Source organism: Hippichthys cyanospilos, chromosome 15, assembly GCF_059441005.1.
Source record: "Hippichthys cyanospilos isolate Australia breed blue-spotted pipefish chromosome 15, RoL_Hcya_1.0, whole genome shotgun sequence".
NCBI classification, from domain to species: Eukaryota; Metazoa; Chordata; class Actinopteri; order Syngnathiformes; family Syngnathidae; genus Hippichthys; species Hippichthys cyanospilos.
The window spans coordinates 2961399-2986200 of record NC_142383.1 but is presented as its reverse complement, the minus strand read 5'-3'; the positions used below and the strand labels follow the sequence as shown (position 1 = coordinate 2986200).

Here is a 24802-nt window from a genome sequence, read left to right as displayed (position 1 = left end):
TACCACAAACTATTATCAAAAACACTTTTACATCAGTTCAAGCTCTTACAAAAAGATCCTTAAAAATAAATATCCTAAAAATGATTTTATGCTGGAAAAATGCAAGCACAGAAAGTGTGCACGTGGTGCAGACTGCCCAAAACATCCACCAACAACCCAGACTAAACTCAATTTTTTTCAGTATTTCCATTCTAGACAGCAGAGGTAGGCAGTCCGTTGGTATCGACACTGTCAATTCTTCACCAACGAACGCCTGTTTTGCAGATGGACTGACAAATGACGAGAAACCTTTCTGGAAAGGCGGACCAAGCATGACGGCGTGGTTAGTTTCATCCATTGTTGTTATCATCTGTGACCAGACAAATCAATAATTTCGCTCAAGATTTATGCTTGTGAATATGGGAGCATAGACACAGTCAGACTAAGCAGCATGTTAACTCATTGAAAGCCAAGGACATATTTTTTTAAGAGTGCAGACATTCAATCCCAGATACTTAAGTATTTGGATTTGAATGTCGGGAGTCTTAAAAAAAACATGAAAATACGTCCCTGGCATTGAACGAGTTAAGTCTCTCGGATTGAATGTCTGGACTCCTAAAAAAAAACATGAAAATATGTGGGCATGGATCTCGGCGGGAGGGGGGGAAACAGCAAAGGGCAACCGTCCACACTCTGATCGTTACTTGAGAAAAGAACATTCCGAGTAAGATGATTGACAAATCATCTCCCGAAGACTTCCGTTTCAAACACATTGGACGGGTCTGAAGATGATTACTCGTGGAAGATTAATGAGGATGTTTGATCAATTGAAGAGGAGATGGGAGATGACGTCTGGGTGTTAAATGGGAGGCGCTATTTGGTGCGTCAGATAGTAATGATGACTTTTAGGGCTTTCGGAACAAAACAAAAAAAGCATTGAAATTTTAAATCATTTTACTGTTGCTACATTAGTTGTGGCAATTGCATCTATTGCATCGCACTTGTCTTATTTTCATCCCCCCAACAACCGCAACAGCATGTTACTCGATATATAAATGCCTCTAAAAGTACCGTGAGTTTTTTGATTTTGATCATTTTGAACACACACCATGCATTTTAATTGGACAGCCATGATCTATGTAACCACTAAAGTCAGGGGTAGACTTATACTCGAGTTTTTGTAAAATTCACCCAAATGTAAGTGAAAAAAAAAGTTTGACTTTTCAGCGAAGTTGACTTTTACTCTGAGAAACACGGCAATTGGTGTAACATGTTTGAGAAGCACCACTTAAGATTAACGCTGTCCACGCTATACTTACTGCAGGGTTGAATATCACAAAGGTCCACCCTGACTCTAGGGTCCAAAGTGAAGCACCAGGGAGCCTGCATCAGTCCTCCTGGATTCCGGCAGTAGTTGTGGCTCCCCCATAGTTCAGGGTATTCTTGAGCCAGATGGTGATTATGAGGGTATTGAGCACTCCATGGCTGGCAGCGGTGACCGGATTTAGTGACGCTAAGGGTCCCTTTGTAGTCAGCCCCACTTCCATTGTAGCAGCTCTGGTCTGTTGGGGAATCTGTAAAACATTGCAATTTACTTCGGGTGTGACCCTATTTGGTGACCGTGCCTAGCCACTTGTCTGCCTGCTTTCCTGGCTATCTGCTTACATGGTCCGAGTTTCTCTGGTGGCACTCCTATTCTCATACACGAAGCAGCATCGTGTGTGCCTGGATGAGGTAGCAGGTGACAGCTGGGAAGCTCTAACTGCATGAGGATCACGGGGTTGGATCGGGCAATAGTGTACTCGGCGTGGCACAGGTCGTTCTCCAGGGCCTCACACTCATCTCGGCAGAGCTGACGTTGCCGAGGACCCCGGGAGCTCTCGTCACATAAAGGGAAGACGTAATAGCAGAAGGACGGGATGGCAAATTTGGAGCACTGATCTGACAGATGAGTGGAGGTCCCAATCATCGTGAATGCAGCTTAGAAAAAAAGAAAGAAAGGTGTGGTTACATTGTTGTACTGACCAAATGATCAACAAACAAGAACATTGGGATGCCTGGGGGTTAAAAGTAAATAGTTAAAGACACACGCACACACGTATATGATTTTCCTACCCGTGATGCGATTTTCACTCTCTCCCTGCATTTGCAGAGACTCTACATAAATGCTCTGGTTGCCAATGAAGCGAGCGCAGGCAATTCCACGGTATGGTTGGCAGAACCCTTTTTCATGTGACCTTAAAAACACAACACAAGTCATTAGTTAGTTGACAGACCAGTCAGGTTTTTATATGTTTAACCCTTTTGTATTATTTTGACTATTTTTGACTATTTGACCATTTTCTTCCACATCATTCTTGCAGTATTTTTAGCCAAGGGATGGCCTACTCCTGGTGGTATAATAACTAAGTAGTCATGCCATGTTGAACTTTGATATGTTGTCGCCACGATATGTTGGGTGAAATTTCAGCTTTCTAGTGTCTTCTTTCAATGCTTTCCCTTTGATGTGAAATGCCTTTGATGTAAAAAGATAATTAAATGTCAAAGAACTGGACAAAATACTGCACAAGTGTTAAGATAGTGAGTCTGATTAAAAATAAATCTAACAAAAATCTTCTGAAGAATTATTAGTTATTACAGTGATATATTTTTTTCATATTACCGGTATCAATCTGATAAATCCGTTATTTTTGTTTAATCGTTTGTTATGCATAAAGTGAAAGGAATTCTTTGAGTTCTATGGAATGCGTTTCAGAAAGTATATATTGAATTGGGAAAGCATACAATGGATTTTAAAGTATGGCTAGACAGGTAGGCAGACGGACGATCCATCCTCCGTCTCCTCAGCCATTTCCCAATTGGTAATCATTGCAAAAGTTAAGTTTAATGAAGGCACCCTATAGGAGCACAAAAACAGAAGTCATCAGCGGTAGAGGGTAGCGGTTCTTTGCTTCTTCTGTCATTTATAACTCGATAATCAATGCACGGTTTTAGAGTAAGGTCTTTCTTCTCCACAAATAGAGAAATCGGAAGAAGTGGTGGCTTGGATTTAGGATTGGCGACCTGCCGCTCTTTATTGAATACGAGTAGAATGGAATATAATAAAATGCCTTTATTATCATTCTAGAGCTGGTTCATCCATTGATTAATTCACTTCCCCATCAACTTCCCTCTCCCCAGTCACTTTGTCCCGCTCCTCTGTTGTATAGCTAGTATACAATAAAATTGCTCCGATTGGTGCATTGTAAATCTATATAAATCCACTGATATCATGGAATAAAATTCAGTTTCACAGAGTGCAATTGTAATTTTCAGGAAACACTGGATTTAGTATTTAGTGTTTTGTTAGTTCCTTGCTGGTGGCTCGGTTGAACAGTGGTTAAGCATGTTCGCCTCACAGTTCAGGGACCCGAGATGAAATCCACTTCGCTCCCGCCTTCCTGTGTGGAGTTTGCATGTTCTCCCCGAGCCAACCAGCTTCCTCCCACACTTCAAAAACATGCATGGCAGGTGTATTGGACATACTAAAGTGTCCTTAAGTGTTAACTAATATAATATTTTTTTTAAGAAATTTCACCAATATTAGTGCATCACTATCTTTATAACATAACCAAACAAGAGGAAACAACAATTATCAAGTTATCAATCTTATTCACAAATTTTAAAAAAAGGAAAAGAAAAGGTTTCACTCACGTTTGATCTGGCCCATGTGTAGGCATCTGCCCTGTTGCGTAACATGAAAAAACATAAATTATTGATACTATCATTCAAGCTGTCAAAAAGGTGAATCAGTATAACAAAACTCACCTAATTTGACATAAAGGACGCCTGTGGCATAGATCACTTTATATGCATTGGAGGCAACGCACTGATAATAGCCCGTGTCTGTAGTGTCAAGGTCTGTGATCCGAAGCTTGGATCCGGCCTCAGTTCTGCGGACAGTAATACGTCCCTGCTCCTGGACAACGGGAGCATCATTTTTAAGCCAGCGAATCGTTGGCCGTGGGTTACCGGCCACTTTGCAGTGCAGTGTGGCTGTCTGGCCCTGGAAGTGTGTAATATTGTTGACTGGCTCCAGGAATTCAAGGAAGTAACCTAAGAAAATGCAACACAATAGTTGTTAAAGTAACACAAAGAGGATTTTTTGAAGACAACTTCTATTTTTTTTTCCAACAAAATGTTTTTCCTCCGACACGTTTCAACAAGCGCACAGGAAAATTTTGTGAAAAGTCCAAAAACACTCAAGGTAGAAGGGTAGATAAAATTGTGCGGAGAAAAGTTGAACTCTATTAGCCCCTTCACAAAACACTACCCCCGTTGTGGTGAGCAGCTGTTTCTGCAATCATCTAAAATGGGGCAAAAGATGGAAATAAAAGGCCTTGAAGCAACACAAAAATGCAACTATGTTAAGGTAACAGCAAGTGAACTTTTAGTTCAATGTAAAATCCAGAATGAATTATTTTAAGTAAAACAAATAATTTGACAAAATTAAAGGTTGGTTGTTGAGTCCTTTTAACAGTTTCCCTTGTTTTTGAGCTGGAGAAAAATTAAACTATAGAATTGACAAAAATATATGGAATTCACCAAAATGTGACTTAGGATGTTTCGGTTCAACGGCAGCAACATGCTACTGTATCGCATACTGTAAATTCATTAGGGCTACAACATGTGGATCATTTTGCCACCTATTTGCTCTCAGCGGGTTTCAGATTTTTTTTTGGTTGGATACAGAGCCACAAAATCACAGACAGTGTGGCATTCCATAACAATTCATGTCTACAGTAGGTCATTCAGTTAAAGTTGGAGAACTCACATTGTGACAGCTGCCAGCCAAGCTTCCATCTAACAAAATTGACTGCAAAGCAACTAAGACACATTGTTGAAGAAGCAAGTTTGGCCAAAGTAGACAATAACAGCACATGTCCACCGGCACTTGAGGGGAACTCTAGGGTAACACTAACACTCATAATAACGAGGCACAGAGAGGGACAATGACGATGATGGTGTTGAGAGAAAGAAATCCAGCCAAAAGAGCCATGAGAGTGAGGAGATTGAGAGTGAGACCTTGTCTACACGTATCGGTGGTTTTTGCAAACTGGCAGGAAATGTCTCTGTTTTGCCCTATTTGCTATAGGTGGCTGGGCCGAATGTTTCAAAACCTCCAGCCAAAGTGGGGATGGTTGCATGCAACCAGCTTATGACGGAGATTTGCATCACTGCGCAACATTTTTCCCGCCAAAGACGCACATACTTGTGATGTCAGAGGCGGGAGTTCTTCCTGATTGGACATGTCAGAGGCGGTCTTTCTTTCTGATTGGACAGAATTTGGCGACACTACTGCCGCCCGACTTGTCATGCTTGTAAGTGAATGAAACCGCACCGTGCTGGATTCGTATAGACGATATTTCTTTATATCAGTTGTCACTAACCTTTTTGAAACCGAGAGCTACGTCTTTGGTACTAAGTAATGCGAAGGGCTACCAGTTTATGTGACGACCCTGATCGTGTTATTGATTTCTCACAATAATTAACAAACAGCTGGAGTAAATATTTAAATCAAGTGTAACATGAAATGTATATGTCATAAATGCATAATCGTTAGTAAAACTACTAGAAAGTCACAATGTTCTATCACTTGTGAACTATTTTCTGAAAAAACCTGGGGCTACTCATGTGACACTCTGGGGCTACCCAGTGCCCGCGGGTACGGCGTTGGTGACCCCTGCTTTAAGTATACAAACAACAACGACGAGGGGGAGACTATGCGGATTTCAATAAGCCGGTTACATGTAGGAAAGGCCTGAGATGTAGTATATATAGAGAGATATATTTACTTACGTTTGAAAATATCTGTTGCTGTCACATCCTGCGTCCCTAATGTGTTGTCCTGTTTGCAGATTGGGGAGCAGAACCACTGGCCGCACACCTGCTCCTCATTCCAATCAGGAGACTATTTAGGCGCGGTCAGAGCTGGAGGGCGTCGCCGGATTATTGCGTTTGTAGCCCTCTCGTGTACATGCAATTCCCTCGTTCCTCGTTCCCTCGATTCCTAGCGCCCCTGCCCTCGTGTTTTATTTGCTACTTTTCCTCCTTGCCCCCAGTCTGCCAGTTGGTCAGCACTTTACTCTGTTACTTTGCATTTTCGGCGACGTCCTCCTGCTGGTTCTGCCCCCCCCCAAATCTCAGTAAGTTCTTGCACCTTTCGCATAGTCTCTTTCAGTTGTACTTTGAGTCCCTTATCATCTTTTGTTGTACTTTGAAGTATCTTGGTTAGATTCTCACGCGGTGCGTGCTTTTTGTGTTAATAAACCGTTTTTTCAACTCCACGCTGTCTCTCGTGTGTCCCGGGGTTCACAATCTACCTGCCCGAGTCACAGCCGTGACAGTTGCTAGTTTTTGGTCACGTCTTGTGAATGCAGTTTGAACCTTAAACTTAATTTGTCCTTTTTATTGAACAGCGGTGCACATAAGTGGTACACAGGTACGCATACGAGACAGAAATCACTGATGCTTCACTATGCGCATTTGTGTACCTACTTATTTTCTTCCTAAATGGTTTATGGCTTGAAGCAGACTTAAATGTGGTGCAATTTTTCAGCTCATATCAATGTAGCAAAGATATTGCTAATGTAAGTGCTAAATTGAAGGGAGGTGTCCAGGGGTGATGATGCCAGGGGGTGAGTGCTTGTCGGCTGTTTCGCTCTCAAAGACAGTAAGAGCAAGCTCATTTTGTGGCAGTGGCCAAAGAAATACAAGTGCTGCATTTAACAAAAAAGTGTTTGGAACAGCTCACCCACGACACGCTTCACTAACATGCTGTTCATACAGTACCTGTCAACCCCGGGTGTACTGAATCTTTACGAAGTTGTAATTCGCCTTTACATAGCTGTATATAATCTTTCACGAAATGTGTAGTGTGTGCGCAGGATAAAAACAAAACAAAACATGGCATACAAAACGTTAGCAATTTATTCATCTTCTAATTCCAAAGTATTTTCATCCTGACAGTGTTTTTTTTTTTTTTTTTTTTTTTAAATAAACCCAAACTTAATAGCATGGTAAAAACAGGGTGCATAAATGCACATAAATGTCCTTCATTGCACAAAAAAGTTTCGAATGTATAGTATCCAGCGATTTTCGTCGAGAGTTACAACACTACTTTGGCTTACGTGAGTCAAGCATGTCACAGGCGTTACCTCACTACAAGCCTTTTAAAACAAGAGTTCAGATATAGCACTTTAATCATTTTGAATACAAAAATAATATCAAATTGATTAATTATTGATTAATTAAATGAAAAAGTTTTAATCTTTTAAGATGTTTTTGTGTTATGCTGACCGGTTCAGTATTTAAAACTAATGTGCAGTATTTTCTTCATGAATAATTTATTAATAAACCTTTATTTTGTCAGGGCTGTCCAGAGGAAAATGAATGCTTGCTTTCTGGCATGCTCGATGGTGGAACAGATCGGAAGGTACAGCGTTCATGGATTCTTTTAATGAAAGAATACTATGTCCTGGTACTCATGTGAGTAACCCACGATAAAAAATATGTGCGCCCCTGTATATAAGTAACATTTATTATAACAGGTCACTTTTACAAGCTGGCTTCTATATTGTGGTGAGGTTAACTCATGTGCACTAGGAGTGAGGTGTCAAGCTGACTTTCACACTTGGTCTGCTATTATACGATGTCTTATAACATGTCTTGATCAGAGGTTTGACTTTAGTAATCGTTTCTTGCCTCTGACTGGCTCTTGACAAATGACTAATAATGTCATGGTATATATAAAAAAACCTGATTACCATTTTCAGTGGTGCAGTCCACTATAGGAAGATTTATTGGCATGTTTTTTTTCGAACATTACTATCTAAAACTGGAGGTGTTATGCAGAATGTGCCCGAGTCTCTCAGAGCGGACTGGAGGAGTTATTGACACTTTGAGCTGTTCATAAGCATTTGCATTGTGGTTATAGTCAACCCTAACTCTAATGTCGTTATACAATGGTGACTGGTGAATGGTGAGTGGTGAATGGTGAATGATGACAACAAAAATCAAACTTTGACCCCAGGTGTCCAATTCATCTTACTGCATTTGTTTGATGATTACAATAGTAATTATCACCCCGTAAAGGCGAAGAAGGCCACCTCACACTTAGGATTTTGACCCAACTGCATCTTGATTTGGGTTGGCTCGGTGGCCCAGTGAATAGCACGTCCGCCTCACAGTCCAAAGGTCCCGGTTCAAATCCACCTGGCTCCGGCCTTCCTGTGTGGAGTTTGAATGTTCTCCCCGAGCCCGTGTGGGTTCTCTTCGGCTTCCTCCCACACTCCAAAAACATGCATGGCAGGTGAATTGGACATACTAAATTGTCCTTAGGTGTGATTGGGTGCATGATTGGTTGTTTCTTTATGTGTGCCCTGCGATTGGCTGGCAACCGGTTCAGGGTGTCCCCCGCCTACTGCCCCGAAGCCAGCTGAGATAGGCGCCAGCAAGCCTGCGATCCCCGTGGGGATAAGTGGCTCTAGAAAATGGATGGATAGATGCATCTTGATTCATTTTTAGAGAAAATAAAGACCCAAAGAGCTCTGCTATTAATTTGTCTTCAGATGGTTTTAATGAAAGACAGCAAAAGTAGATTGTGCATTTTACCTTCAAGTGTTGGTGCCGCTCCACTCTGAGCTTCAGCCAAAACCTCTGCGTCTATTGAGAGGCCTGGGTCACCTGCACAAATAGTTATACACACTTGTAAGAGTTAGTGTTTCACTAAACAAATCTTCCCTATAACAGTGCTTTGAGTCTCATTTACTGTACATGTGTATTTTCTCATTTTTGTGAATGGACAGTTGTCTGTGTGATCAAAGTGGTTGTCCTTGAATGATTAAAGTAGAACCTCCTATTTTAAGTGTATCGTGCTATTTTAAATGTTCCACAGTTAACTATAGGCATATATATGATTGATTATATATTACATTTGACACAGTGGCGAGTCTCTTTCTTATTTAGTATAGGGGTTATCCCATCCCAACTTACCTAGTGGGTTTAAGATCTGCAAGATGTTTGATTCAGAGAGTAATATACTGGATGTGTTGTAGTGGGTTGGGATAGAAAACTCCAGTTCCTCGAAAGCCGGGACCTGCCTATTTTTAATGTCTCCCTCTCTCATCACACCTAATTCAAATGATCAGCTTATATATATATAGATATTTTAAATTAGGTGTTTTGAAAGAGGAAGTAATGGATAACAGGACAAATACGGCTCTTGAGGAACCAGAGTTTCCTATCTATAGTGTAGGGCACTACACTACAGCTAAGCGGTTAACTGGTCGACCGCCGTGGCAGTGTTGCAAAAAGAACATCAATCGAAAAAAAGAATGTCAGTCATGAGTTGTCTATGCCGTTACTTGAGTGACATAGTGGGCAGCCAATCGAGGAGTCTGAATGTTTCTGATCTGAAGGCTACGCACATGCACAAATAAGGCTGCCATGCTAATTTCAATTACAGTACAACAGCGCTAAGTACCTAAACTCAAGCTAACAAGCTTGTCAATGAGCAAGTTACAGTACAGCCAATGTTTATCTCGGTGTTTTTTTGTGGAAAAACAAAAACAAAATCAAAAACAAAAAAACCCTTGTTTTTCACACAACATTCTTCAATTGTGCAATCTGTTACTGAGGCGTTGACCTGGGTGAGTCACGTCATCGTTAAGAACAAGAAGTCATTTCAGCCATCCTTTTTCTATAGCCGCTTATTCTTACAAGGTTTGTAGGCTGTCATGTTCTGTGGCGATTTGTTGTTGTTATTTTTTTTGGTGTTGTGGGTTTTCGGGTATCTGTTTTTGTGTTTTTTTTTTTTTTCATGTTCTGAGTTCTGTTTCTGCTCCCCTCAGGTCTGTCCTTGTAAGTGTTCTCGTTAGAGTGATTGTATCCACCTGTCTGTGTTTACCTTCCCCATTGTGTCAACCAATCAGCTTCCCCAGCCTTTTGTTCCTGTCCAGTTGTTTCATGTTTTCCTAATTTGGTGTGAGTGACTGCCTACCTCTTGCTGTCTCCCTGCCATTGTCCTGTGAGTCTTAGTTTTTGTAGTTTTGGTATTGTTTGTTACTTTGTACCTGTTTTTTTTGTTGTTGTTTTTTTCCTTTAACGTCAAATTAGAGTATCTTTTGTTTGAGCACCTTGATCAGGGGGATCAAGGGCCTTTCTGAGTTGGAGTCCACTTTCCCACCTCAGACGAACAGTTTGGGCATTGAGGCTTTAGTGCAGTTTTTTAATATAGTGATACTTCGACATCCGAAATAAATTTGTTCCAAAAGTAAAGCCACTTTTTACATGTAAATAGCCTAATCCGTTCCAAGCCCGCCCAAATACTCCTAAACCCTTTAAATGACTATTATTAAAATACAAAATTGCATCAAAAATAGTAATAAAGACACATTAGAATTACATTAGTGCATATTCATCAAAATATATAATGTAAAAGAAAAAAAATGCTCCTAAACCCTTTAAATTAATCATATTGATTGTAGCAGTTGGCAATATGAATGAAGAGAGAGAGAGAGAGAGAGAGAGGAAAAATCAATTTAAAAAAAAGTGAAATTGACTTTTATTATAATTATTTTAATGTCAGGTTATGTTAGGCCAGCAGAGAAGGCCTTGCTGGCTTTGACAGCCCACCACTGCGTACTATATATCATTGCATTGCCTTGCCTCCCTTTGTAGCTCCTCCCTCCTTATGCCGCCTTCAGCATGAGCTTGAGCATGAAGAGCGTGCTGATTTGTATTATAGTCAATGGAGTTCGCACCACAGGCGCAATGAAGCGTCGGGCAACACGATGAAGCGACGTGCGGCGCTTAATTACGTGTGACACGAGAAGTTAAAAAATGTGAACTTTTGTCGCGTGTCGCATCACATTAGCCAATCAGCTTCGGGAACGTTCAACGGCTCACACAGAGGGCTGGAATAAATTATGGCGGCTGCTTTGCGGTCACCAGAGCTACCCAACACGGCCAGCTGAGCTTTCAATATAAAAACGGAGCCAAGCACTCACCTGGCTTGTAGAAAGGCGGAAGGGAGTACTTGGGACTGAGCTTTCAATAGAAAAACGGAGCCAAGCACTCACCTGGCTTGTAGAAAGGCGGAAGGGAGTACTTGGGACAACTGATATGTGCAGCGTTTGCTTCCTTTTTTAACAGCCGTTGAACCGTAGTTACTCTGCTAAGCTAACAATAGTGCAGCACTGACAGCACAGAATTTAGCATGGTATCGGCCATTTGATTGCAACATTGAAACTTTTTTTTTTTTTTGGCAGACGAGTATTGCCCTAAAGCGAGGGACATGCAATGTAAAAAAAGAAGAAGAATGGTGCTGTCGGAGAAAATATTGGCTCTGCCACATCTCAGAAAAGTGAAAGTTCTCAGCATTGCTCTCCTTTCCTGAACCACTGTAAAGTGCACAGCAAGCTCACTCTCCTCCTCTCGCGTGATACTGTTGCGTGAAAAGTGAACTTCATCTTGACCTTGCGACAAACGCCTCGCGTAGAGCATAAACGACGCGCTCCATCTGAACGTGGCATTAGCCATAAGAATGTTTCTTTGACTATGTTTCCACCATGAGACTTGTATCTTTGAAACTTGAAAAGAGCAATAATATTTGTTTTAGGGATTATTTAGAGCATGTACATTTCTTTAAGTTTAGTTTGGGGTCATTTGAAGTTCTTCCTGTGTGATGTCATTGCTTAAGTGCTAACAAACAGCTAACAAAGCTAACGTCAGACACACCAACCCGAAGTGGTATATTACAAAAATCTTTGTTTTTGTTGTGAGTATGTACAATGTTAGCTGTAGCTAATGTCAATTTTATGTTTGTTAGTTCTATAGAGTAAATTCTTGGTGGGAAGTGTAGACAAAACGAGTAAAGATGAAAAGTGGAAGACCACAGTAAACGCAAAAACGTTTGGTTCGTCAAGTCGGAATATTTCAACCCATCGGTCACAAAAGTGACTGTAAAGAAAATTCTATTCATGAGGCTATATAACAGATTTTTCAATCATTTTTCATGAAGCACTGAAATACTACAATGTGTAGATGAAATGTGTGCAATGTCACATGTTTAGAGAATATTGTCACATGACCAGAGCTTTTTAATTTGTTATTGCACTTCGAGAGAAAGATGACAGCCTCAAAGCTCCCAAACAGAAGGTTAGTAAAGTATGTTAAAATAAACGTAGAACAAAGATTTTTCATACATATGATCTTTAAGATGATATATGCATTAGCACTTCCTCAAATTGGTTTGGTGTGTTTGCACAATGAGTAATTACATTGTTGTGACAGGTCATAAAACACATCTTTTCATCAACTATTTCACCTTAAAAAAAAAAGTTCTTGATCATTTCAAAGGGTTACCAATGCTATATGATTTGGATTTTTCATGTTCAGGAAAAAATTGGGCTTAAATGGGTTAATAGATGATAAAATGCATCACAAATTAAAAAATGGTTGTGATAACGTATAACATTACAGTCATGTTGGTGTGAGAGCTGATGTCTTGTGTCAAATATGCTAACAATGTTGCTTTTCTTATCTTGAATTTTCTCTTGTAACTAGAGACAATGTTTTTCCGCCGAGGTGTTTCATAAACTGATTTTTTTTTTTTTTTTTGTAACAGGCTGCCTTTGTAAATATAGGTGCTACTGTATGGCTTTTAGGTCATTTCATGCCAAATCACTAGATGGGTTTAACCAAGCCGATTTTGATGATACTCTGTGTACTTGTTGATAGTGATGGCACAACACTCAATCTAAAATTTTAGGTCAGTCGAAGCAAGGGTTTAATTTTGACAAGAAGAAATGTAGTTGCCTTCCTCTGAACCCTTACAGTATATATCTCAAGAATTCTGGGTCAATCTTCACAAATGAGCTATCACTGGAAAAATACTTCAACAAGGTCTTCAGATAGCTCATTTAGAAAAACAACAAACTACTGTAAATTAAGATGAAGTACTTTTTTTCTGATGTCACTAAGTGCCACCACAAAAGGTTTAAAGAGACACATGAGGCTCTTGAGCCAGAGCTTGCAAACCTCTGCAACACACACACACACACACACACACACACACACACACACACACACACACACACACACACACACACACGCACATGGATATTGAACAAGAAAAAAAAAGTTTCTTTTGTTATGACATAGGGCTCAAGAAACTTTGCATTTGCCAAAGATCCCACCACAGGCTCCAGAGAAAGATGGCTGGGTCAGATGAAACGTCTCAGTCTCAAGAGTTGAACCCACAGGCAAACCTGCAAGCTGAACCACTGGAGCGGTTGAACTCAGATTGCCGGATTTTGATTGATGGAGTTTGAAAGATGTTTTGTTAATAACATCCAGTGCATCTGCCTCTGCCAAAACATTATTTGCCGTGTGATACAAGGAAAAAAAAGAAAGATCATAAGCTAGCAAGAATAAGCAATTGGCAAATGTGCTTTGGGAGCTGACTCAAAAAGCGAAAATGGGCAAAGATATGGCAAAAGAGCCAACAACTGTACTTTCATTAAGAGACAATATTACTAAGTGACTTTCATGCACAAAATCTGCTCTGTGTAATATGTCATGACAGGCCTCTAAATGGTACATTAAAGCCAAAAAAAGTAGTTAACGTATGGAGCTCAAGCACCCTTCATGAACACAAGCCTTTGGAATTTATTTATTTATTTAACCCCACGTTTGGACGGGCTCTCAAATACTTTTGGCATAGTGGTCAATTGTGTAATAAACTGTTTTCATTTGTTTCCATGCTGGCTAGTCCAAATTTTTCGATGAGTCTTGTTGGAGGCACAAAAAAGGATGGTGATGGTTAAAAGGATGGTTATCTTCAGAAGTGTGTAAAATAAAAAAAAAAATAAATAAATTAAAAAAAAATAAATAAAGGGTTCACACAAAAACAAGATACTCAACAACAAATAAGCACCAGTCGGAATCACCACTCAGCGGCATCTCATCATTCAATATAATGTTGTCTGTCTTTTGGTTAGACCGAAGGCCAAATTCCCTGTTGCAATTCTACATTTCAGGGATGTGTTTTTACTTTGTCATGGGACAAACCAAATGGATATAATATGACATGAAAAGAACAGAATATGGAGTATAGTTTTATAAATAAATTTTTAAAAAGTATATAATTATAAATACATACATACATATATATATATATATATATATATATATATATATATATATATATATATATATATATATATATATATATATATACACACACACACACACGGTGGAACCCCGGGTTACAGCGTCCCTGGCTTACATTTTTTCATGTTGCGATGTGGAATATTGAGTTTTTTCGCCCCCATTTTAAGGTATTTTCCCTAACTTGCGACAAAAACAACTGTCATGACCCTAGGGGCTTGACTGTATTTGTTTTGTCTCCATCTGCAGGCGTTTTTAGGTAATTGCACTTATTTTCAGTTGCCGTCAAACTGCCTACCTGCAACGCGTCACTACAATGCTGGTCTATATATATATATATATATATATATATATATATATATATATATATATATATATATCCTGTGTACATTCCCTATTCATCATCATTTAGCTTTTGGCAATTTGTGTTACCTTCTTGTTTTCAATAAAAAAAAAACTAGCACTGACCTTTGAGTCCATCCTTGTTCACACGGACACAAAGGCAGCACACATCTGACCTATAGTCATTTGATACACACTTCCAGACACACCGGCACCCACATACTGTATAAGCCAAAAACATTGCAAAATGCAGAACACACAGTGAGGTTTACACTGAAGTTTACAAAATAAAAATTGTAAACTGCACGCCTCCATAAAGCAATTGGTCAATTTCAAATTATTTCGTAAAAATCAGCAATATGAAATAAAATGCCACGTTTGCTTTGCGGGCTTCATCGCCTTGTCACCAAGCTATTGTAGTCACAAAACATTTTGACGAATTTCATAATTATTACATTTACATTTGAATTGCTTGCTTTATTGAGGAGTCATGAATACTTTCACAATTTAATATCAAATAAAATGAAAAGAACTAAAAAATTACACACACACACACACACACACACACACACATATATATATATATATATATATATATATATATATATATATATATATATATATATATATATATATATATATATATATATATATATATATATATATTCAAAAAAGTAATGACCATTTAAACTGCCGCCTTTGCAATTGCAAACTTGCGCCTTTTTACATGGCTATTATTTATGCAATCGCAAATAATTGTTCATCCCTAAATACAATACAGTAGGCCCATTTATTAGGACATTAATCCGTTCCGCAGTTGGGGTCGTTAGGCGAATTCGTCGTGTGACGGGCCATCCAAACCTATGTTAAATACCTAATGTGTTTAGAGCCCAATCAAAATTGTACATACATATTGACAATTTGTACCAAAATAGTATTATAACTGCTACGTATATATAATATACACGTATACAATCGGAAAACATCATAAATAAAAAATATAGAAAGGATTTATTTACCTTTGAGTGCCGCTTAATATGCCCATACTCCCTAATAAGGGTTATCTCCAGCATCATTCCCATATAAATCATCTTCTTACTTCTCCCCTTAACATCACTAGCAATCTTGGGAGCCATGGCTAACCCTTTCAACTTTGAATTAAGCAGTAAAATGCACTATAAATTTGGTATTGTAACCACTAATAATCGAACAAAGCTTTATAGTTCCGCCATTTTTTAAACAAGTGAGGTCGACCAATAGCAGACCACCATTTCCGTGAGGTGACGCCAACCAGTTGTAGTCACGCGTTGCATGAAAGTTAGACGGCAATAGTAAATAAGTGCAATTACCTAAAAACGCCAGCAGATGGAGGCAAAACAACACAAATACAGCCAAGCCCCTAGGGTCATGACAGTTGTTTTGGTTGCATAACCAGAAAAATGTCATTAAGAGGGGATGAAAAAACTCAGTATTCTTTGTCGCAACATGAAAATAACGTAAATCAGGGACGTTGTAACACTTGGGTCCACTGTATACGTCTATTCAAAATAAAAACGACCAACTATTTGTGATACAAACTCTTGAGTGCCTTCTTCCAGATGTCCTCCAGTTCAAGTGAACTGCGCACAATGAACCGCACAGAATTTGACTGACTTTCTCAAAACCTAGTCGCAGGTGTCCAAACAGTCAGCAACTGTGATTGAAAACTTGTATCGAAAGTTTTGGAAAACCTTGATTAGCCCTCTTGAATCGTTCTTCCAGGGCTATACATGAGCTCTTCTGTTGCATTCCAACAGCCCGCTGCCTCTACCATGAAAGAGCCCTTTGAGAGCTGAGAGGCCAAGACATGAGTCCATCTATTGGGGTTTTTACGGAGGGCCTTCTGGCACACTTCAACACTTTCCTTCTCCCATTTAAACTGTTTTTCTATGTGTATATCTCCTGCTGCCCCTAAAACCTCAAACATTTGTTTCTGTTCTACATCCTTAATTCAGCTACAGTGTAACTAAATCAGGAATGGAGCTACAGAACAGAGCATTCCTGTCTGTTTTTTTTCTTGTTCCTTTGTATTATGAAACAACACTAATGTAGTGGCTTTTGTTATGAGAATAGGGTAAATTAGTACATGGGAAAGTTAGATAAACTCATACTTGCATAAGGATGGGGAAACTTGATTTGGTCAAGTAATACATTAGTATAAATTTCACAACCATTGCTCAATGTCTACTACTCAAATGTTTTGGCATGACAATATGACATAATGATCATCATGATAATCATGATGAGTGGTTGTGTCTGCTCCAGTGAAACTGATTTTTTGCGAGAATCAATAACCACACATATATAATGTTAGATGTTATTTTGCACTAACCTGGCCTTGTTATCACTCAACTTTAGCTGACTATGAGAGGGTCATAACCAACGTTCCCTCTAAGCTGCGCGCTTGAGAAATTGCGCACTGCTCACACTCTCAGAATATTACAAGAATATCTATGCTGCTCATAAAACAAAATGCAATATAAATGTATTAAATAATATCTAATATTAGACCTCATCGTATCTTTTTAATTAGACCAAAAATATTGTTTTCTGTACTATTTTAGATTGTGACAGCGGGTGACAAATGTCAAGCTATTGATACGATAAGTTTCACTTACACTATTGAGCCAATCATACACATTGACAATGCTTGCATACATTCTCTGCACATTCGCCCCGTGGAGGTTAGCTAGCTCGGTGGTCCCCAACCGCCGGTCTGCGGCCCGGTACTGGGCCATATGGGCCGCACACAAAATCATGTTTTGGAACTGATTTAGTTTAACAGTTCATTTATTTGTTCTTCGTTTGGCTTGATCTTTGTTTTTTGTTGCCGCCTCTGGCCGCTGTTGATATTACATACTGAGAAGGATGATGATTTATAATAAAATGGTATTTTAAGTGTAAACTCTCCATTGTTATCATGTTTGATCTTGTATAGATTTGACTTTAATTCAATGTCCGGGTCGCTGCTAATATGACCACAGCTGCGCAGGACTTCAAAGGATGTTCGTTATGTAGATGTGAAACACTGTGCAGGAACGAATACTGAATACGATCATCCCTGGAGAGTCAGGAGTGAAAAGAGGCGAACTGTAGGTTGTGCTGGTCATGTGTGAGGTTTATTTAATATAGTCTGTGTTCCAGTTCAAACAAGTAATGTATAGGTTTTTAAAAAGAATGACTTCAGATGTCTGACAAAGGGCACTACAATAGTCACATCCAAAAGATTAAAGCTCAGCTTTAGTCTGAATGACATCATTCATCGCAGACAAACCAAAGCTGACAGTTGAATGTTATGGACACTCAGAAGTTTATATCATGGTTATCTGGACACTGAACCAAAAAAAAAGAACCAGTAGAAAAACACATTGTATGAGAATCCTTAAGCCTCTCTAACTTGACTTTTTATATCCTTGATAACATCATCACGTGCTAAACACCTTTCGAATGTTCAATGATAGAAATAGAGAGTAACTATAAGAATAGAATAGAGTAGAACAGAATAGAATAGAATAGAACACCTTTTTGCCACTGTACAGCAGGTAATGTAGTGCTGGGTATTGTGTCTTAAAAGTGTATTGAGATTGCGATACAGCAAAGGCGTATTGCGATATATCAATCAATGTTTGTTAAAAAAAATCTATGGCATATATATTAACAATGACTGAAAAAACAAGAAAATTACTAAAATGGACAAATTCTATTTTTCTTTTTCAGAAGCCACATATCATTGACATCTATAAGCACACATTAAACATTCTTAAAAAAAAAAAGCATGTAACATTTTTTTTATTTCAAGCATGCCCTTGACTGTGTTAATCTGTCCCCAGCATTTGGGAAAAGTCTTTCAGATGGCACTCATGTGGCAGGAATACACAGGTAGCACTTGGCTACAGGTGCCTCTTGCTGCGCACAACTTTGTACTATTCTTGTAATTGAAATAGATATGTGACCTCACTCATGTTCATGAAAAAAAGGACAAAAACCAAGGAAATCTATTGTTATAATGATCAAATACAGTGAAACCTCGAGATATGGTCGCTGTATAATTTTTTTTTCTTCATATTATGAAACTTACTTAGCATATAAAAGAAACACATTTCTTATAGTTTAAACCCTGTTTAACCCTCAACCAGTGACCCCCAAGAGGAATCTGAACAATTTGTACACATTGCAGTAGTCTCGCTCAATATAAGCAAGCATTATCTCTCATGTGTATAACAAATTTTGGTCAACCTTGTCCTTGTGAATTCTTCATTTGAGATCACATTGACACTCTGTCCTTCACTGATGTCTTGGTTGGTCTCAAGTTTTCTATCATGGGGTTGATTCAGAGACTCAGTTCCACATATACTGTAAAAGCTGGCCGTCAATGGGAACCTGACATTTTTTTCCTTTTTTTTTTTGTTGCTGAAACTCAACATCCTTAAGTGGCCTATATCATGCGAATTAAACTTTATGGAACTTCCTGGAAATTCCTGCTCATCGCTGCACTCTCAGTACCAGCCCTGAAATTTCCATCCATCCATCCATCCATCCATCCATCCATCCATCCATCCATCCGTCCATCCATCCATCCATCCATCCATCCATCCTTCCGTCCATCCATACATATATATATATATATATATATATATATATATATATATATATATATATATATATATATATATATATATATATATATATATATGTCTCCCACCTGCTGCCCTGGGATAGACGTGTGTGGGATAGACGTGGGATGGATGGAATTTTCAGGAAATTTCATTATTTATATATATATATATATATATATATATATATATATATATATATATATATATATATATATATATATATATATATATATATATATATATATATATATATACAGTGGGCCCCCGGGTTACGAACGTTCAGCGGCTACGCTCGTATCTCGAACTGTTCGTATGACGGGCAATCCAAACCCATGTTATTTCGTGAATGCGTGCAACGTGCGCAACAGCCTTAGGTATAAACATCACGACTGTACACATATATTGAGATTGAGTGACATAATCTACTGTACAGTTGCATTAATTTGCAAATACAAAGGATAAATGACTTTTACCTTTGAAACAACGTGACTTGAACTGGGTGGAAGCGTAGGGGTCAGAGACCAACGCTCAAAGTCTATACGGCGAAGCAGAAATGCTATTGGTCTTACAATGTCAGAGTGACTCTTTCAGTCAAGGTGTAAGTCACGGAGATGCTAAAACATCATCCTCTTACTTCTTCCTTTATCACTACAAGTAATTTTAGAAGCTATGTCTAACAGATAAAGTTTGCAAAGTCTTCACAACATTCCTCCCTTCCGTTTTTCACTCATTTTCTCTCCTTCCTTCCATCCTGTGCCATCAAGCTAGATAAAGGCGTTCAGCCAATAGCATATCGGCATTTATGTGACTGACGTGTGACGCCGGCCAATAGCATCTCCGTGAGTGAGACCGGGTGACCTTAATCGACCAATAGCATATTGGCATCTCCGTGACTGACTGATAATTATTCGCACTTTTTTTTTTCAACGGTTGGAATGTATTGACAATTAATTTAAAAAAACACACATTTAAACCAATGACAATTCTTTGTCCTGCAATCGGCACATTTAATTTCATGTTAGCTGTTTTTCCCTTTAGCTGTACAAACACTACACTTAAATGGTAATATATTTAGACACCGTGAGTGAGACAGTCACTGTGACGTTGTAAGACCAATAGCGTTCACGCTACTGCCATAAGTATCTACTGATGATTTAGATGACGCATCTGCTAATTTAGTTGACGCAGTCAAGCGAGAAACATATTTACATACTCAACGGCCGGCATGTCGGATTGCTCGTGAGGCGAAAGGTTTGTTCGTAAGTGGGGGACAAAAATCCGCTCGTAAGGCGAATTGTTCGTAAATCAGGGTGTTCGTAAGCCGGGGTCCGACTGTGTGTGTATATATATATATATATATATATATATATATATATATATATATATATATATATATATATATATATATATATATATATATACACACACACACACAGACACACACACATATATATATCTGTGTAATGGACTATTTCAGGGGCTTCTGCATCTTGGGTTATACTGTACAGTGTGGACTGGGGGGTAACGGAAAAGCGGCATTACTGGTTGAAAAAAGGAACTGTCTAAGATCACCAGAAGAAAAGTGTGTGGAACAACACATTTACACCACTATAATGAACAAATCAGCAGGAAAAGAGACTAGCATGGAAAATTTTGAGGAAATACTAAATTAGTCCAACAAAGTTAAGCTTGTGATAGAAATGTCTATATATAATGCTGGTACTGTATGAGTTCTTGTGTTTCAAGAAATCGCTTATACTTTCCAAGTACACCTCCTGTGTGAAAGACGTCTTTGTGTCTGTCTGCAATTATGACCCTCACCATAAAACCTAAGGGCCAGTGTATCTGATGACCTCAAGGTGAAAAGAATCTAAACTGCCCTGGGGCCACATACCATGTAGACACTTTAAACTGGGCCATCAAAATCTGACTGTTCAGTTTAGTTCGTCAGGACCAATCAAAATGGTTGAATGGACCAAGCTGCTGATAATTTGTTATACGCTCAGTCATGTCGTCATTTTGAAATTGTTTTTCCAAATCATTTTGCATGAACTTTCTAGATATGTATGTCAGTCAATCAGACAGGAAATGTTATTTGAAGATCAGCAATTGGGTTAAATTCAATATTTGGAGCTCCTTGTTGAAAAAAAAAAACTGCGAATGACACACTTATGGATCATGAGTGTGGTCTTTTGGGATGAATGGCTTGCGTGAAGTTGCACCCACTTTGTTGGTTCATCTGTAAATTCTTTGGCAGTTACTTCAATATGTGTGAAGAGAGATTGGATAAAAGGTCAATGTTTTCAATGTGTTGGAGGCTCCAGCCCTGCAAAGACATTTTGGTCAATGTCAGTCATGTATCTCCAAATTGCTGGCATCCGGACGAAAACCTCATAAGTCACAATTTAGTCAAGTTCCATTTTTATCTATGCCATTTGTCAGTCTACACATTTGGGTGTTATTTTATTTATTAATTTACAAAATATTGTACAATCTAAAGTGTTGAAAATGGCTTGACCTAATGATGCAATGTTAATTGTTGAACAAACGTGTTTTTGTGGTGTCAAGAAAAACAGTCTATTTTGTAGGTATGAGGTTTTGCACTGAGGCCAATGATTATTTATCAAGTTTGGACTTGTGTATGTTACTCCCTTAAAACTCTATATCAAGTTTTGTAACCAGAGTTTGATATCAGTTTAAAATATTTTGTGGGAATGTGACTGTATTAAATATCATTTAGTGGTTTACAATCAAAATGGCTATAAAATACATTTTTTTTAAATGCATGAAACTGGCATTGTGTGTAATTTATTACACACTTTGTAATGGAAATAAAGATTCTAATCTTAAATTTTATTCAATATAATCAAAATAATCAGCAAAGAAAACGGAAAAGAAGCTGGTCAGACAACAATAATTTGAAGGCCTGCACATAATATACTGTACAGCCCACATATTCACAGTTCAGATCATCAGCAATTTTTGGGAGGGACCTATTCTAACAAATTCATAAATCTCTCAAAGGCCTTGTCTACACGTAAACAAGGCTATTTAAATCCCTGCTATGTGTGTTAAAAAATGTGGCTACATGAATCTGCATAGTACCGTTTTTTTTTTTTTTATTCACAAGCATGCCAAGCCATTAGGTGTCAGTATTTTGCCAAATTCAGTCCAATCAAAAAGAGCTTCCATCTTTTAACGTCACTCGCATCTTTGGCGGGAAAGTAGAGTGATGACCTAAATCTTCAGTTTGTGATTTCTATGCACAATGTACGGAGCCAAAAATTTGTCAAATTTTCATTTTAGTGAAGGTTTTCAATCTATTCCTTTTTATGAAAAATGAATAAATAAATAAACCTGGACATATATGAAAAGATTTTAAATGGCAAACGGGAGACATTTATCACCCGTTTGCAATACCCAGACTATGTGTAGACTGTAGTGTAGACTATGACTAACCAAAAAAGTCATACAATTACTATTTCATTTTCATAGCAAATGACTGTCTACAGCAGAGGTGCTCACACTTTTTCAGCAGGCGAGTTACTTTTTTCACTGACCAAGTCAAAATTATAAACCTATAATATAATATTTATCAATGTATGAATTATTTTTTAAATATCCTTACAATTCTTTACATTCCTGACATCGAGCCAAAACTTTGTACAGTACCTCCAAAACTGTCACTTTTCAGGAGACCCTAAAAATGTCAAGTTTGTCAAACCTTGTATTATCAAAGCGAGAAAGCTAACTCTGAAGTTAGGAATCTATGTTCTCTCTCCATCTCTGGTTATACTGACCTCAATTAATAAATATGAAAACAGTAAAGAAGTATAGTTTATTGAAGTTAGCTGGAATTGTGATTGGCGTATATTTATTAATTTCATGCTGTACCATATTAATGAATATTGCATGCTTGATTTTTTACCAACTTTAAATGTTCACAAAGACCTCTAAGTCATGGCCTCACTTGCTTAACAAGAGCACGTCAGTCTGCACCATGGACGAAGTCTCCAACACTCAAGTCTGTGTTTGTTTAGCGTATGTTCAGCTAACTAACCTTGGTGGTGTCAGCCCTTGATCTTAGCCTGGGAAGACCGTGGCAGTGGTCAGTGAGCTGTGCTAGCTAGGTAGCTGTGGAGGTTAGCATTCAAGCCGAAGCGCTGCTGGCTGGTTGTGGTCAAATTTTTAACATCCCTAACTATCTGGAAAATGCTACATCAAATTGACACCACATTCTTATAAGTGCAAAAATATACAAACTATTATACTAAATTTGTGATTTTGCACCTTGATAAAGAGCTTTTCTCATCTGAGCTCTCATTTACTATTAATGAGAATAAAATCCAAATATTGTGCAGACGAGATCACCTGATTTTCATCACATCTGATCACAAGTGGTCAATAGTAGAAACGTGCATATGAATCTTGATGGCAAATGCTCGTTTTAGATGATAACTAAATCTGACAAAAAAAAAAAATGCCAGCCAGGAATCAATTTCACGCTTGCCTCCTTTTTTCAATGGCGTTGCCGAGAATCAAGCTGACATCTCCCAACACTGGGGCATCCCATAATTTGTTGGAGTCCGAAACAAAAAACATCTTTAATCACAGCTGAGTGTTTAGTGAAGATTATTTTTAATGTACACATCATTTATACATTCCAACCTATTATACAGTATAAGCACCAACCTAATCAAGTGAAGTAAAACTCTGCATGGAAATGTTTTAAACGTTATGTAACAAATGGACAGCATTGACTGCATCCCAAATGTTGATTAAGAAAAGAGTAACGAGGTGAGCTTCAAATTATGTCCTCACACTAAAGAGACTTCAAAGCTAAACCAAGGTTCATTAAGGCATGATTCATATGATGTTCCTCTTCTAAACAAATGGTGTCCAGATGGGACACTTTTTTTTCCAACACAGGCTCCATCACTTCTTATCATCTAGACACAAACACTCATGTAAAACGGTTGTTCCGACATACTGTCTGTTTCATGGCACTTTCTAGCTTGTCAGATGGTTTCACTTGCAAGCACTGGAATTTCCCCTTTACTGGTCTGATGCTATCTTCCCACTATGTGAGTTTTAATCTACAGGCTGCTTAGGCAAGAGTAACTCCATCCTCATGACTGAGTTAAAACAACACTGGCCATCTCGTAAAAATCAGCCACTTCCCTTTAAATATTTGGCCATTTGGAGGCTCAAAGACGAGACAATAAATGTGATGGGGAGGGGTTGGGATGAGCTGGGTCATTTGCATTTTACTGGCTTCCTGATAAGGCTTCACATACCAAACGTATATGAGACGTGACAAAAGCATTTAGTCTTGTACTACTTACATTTATCACACCTGTTCTGGTCATTGTCTTCAGTGGATAGTTTGGCTCAAAGTTACTATGCAAGTATGCAACAAAATGTTCACGTGACAGTACAATGTGGATGTGCAAACAAAATCCACCCAACATAGCTTTCTTTCCTCTCCTATTATAGCGCTATGATTAACTCAGCAACTGCAACTTCCCAACACAGAGCATACTAATTGACTAGACTGCTGTTATTTTCTTTTTACAGACTCATGACCCACATTTACTGAAGGCTTTCTGGGCCTG

General features: G+C 38.5%; 1 protein-coding gene across 2 annotated transcripts in view; it reads right to left on the bottom strand.

The window, feature by feature from the left end:
* Positions 1 to 24802, bottom strand: part of ror2 (receptor tyrosine kinase-like orphan receptor 2) — a 56568-nt gene that overhangs the window by 5604 nt on the left and 26162 nt on the right. Inside the window, exons 2-7 of one of the 2 annotated variants that reach the window (XM_088435898.1) lie at positions 8632 to 8703; positions 3787 to 4074; positions 3673 to 3703; positions 2095 to 2216; positions 1645 to 1959; positions 1299 to 1553 (exon numbers count right to left, since the gene is read on the bottom strand). In XM_088435898.1, the coding sequence (XP_088292024.1) occupies positions 1299 to 1553; positions 1645 to 1959; positions 2095 to 2216; positions 3673 to 3703; positions 3787 to 4074; positions 8632 to 8703 (1083 nt within the window). The remainder of the gene's footprint in view (positions 1 to 1298; positions 1554 to 1644; positions 1960 to 2094; positions 2217 to 3672; positions 3704 to 3786; positions 4075 to 8631; positions 8704 to 24802) is intronic. The other variant, XM_088435899.1, reaches the window with a different exon arrangement.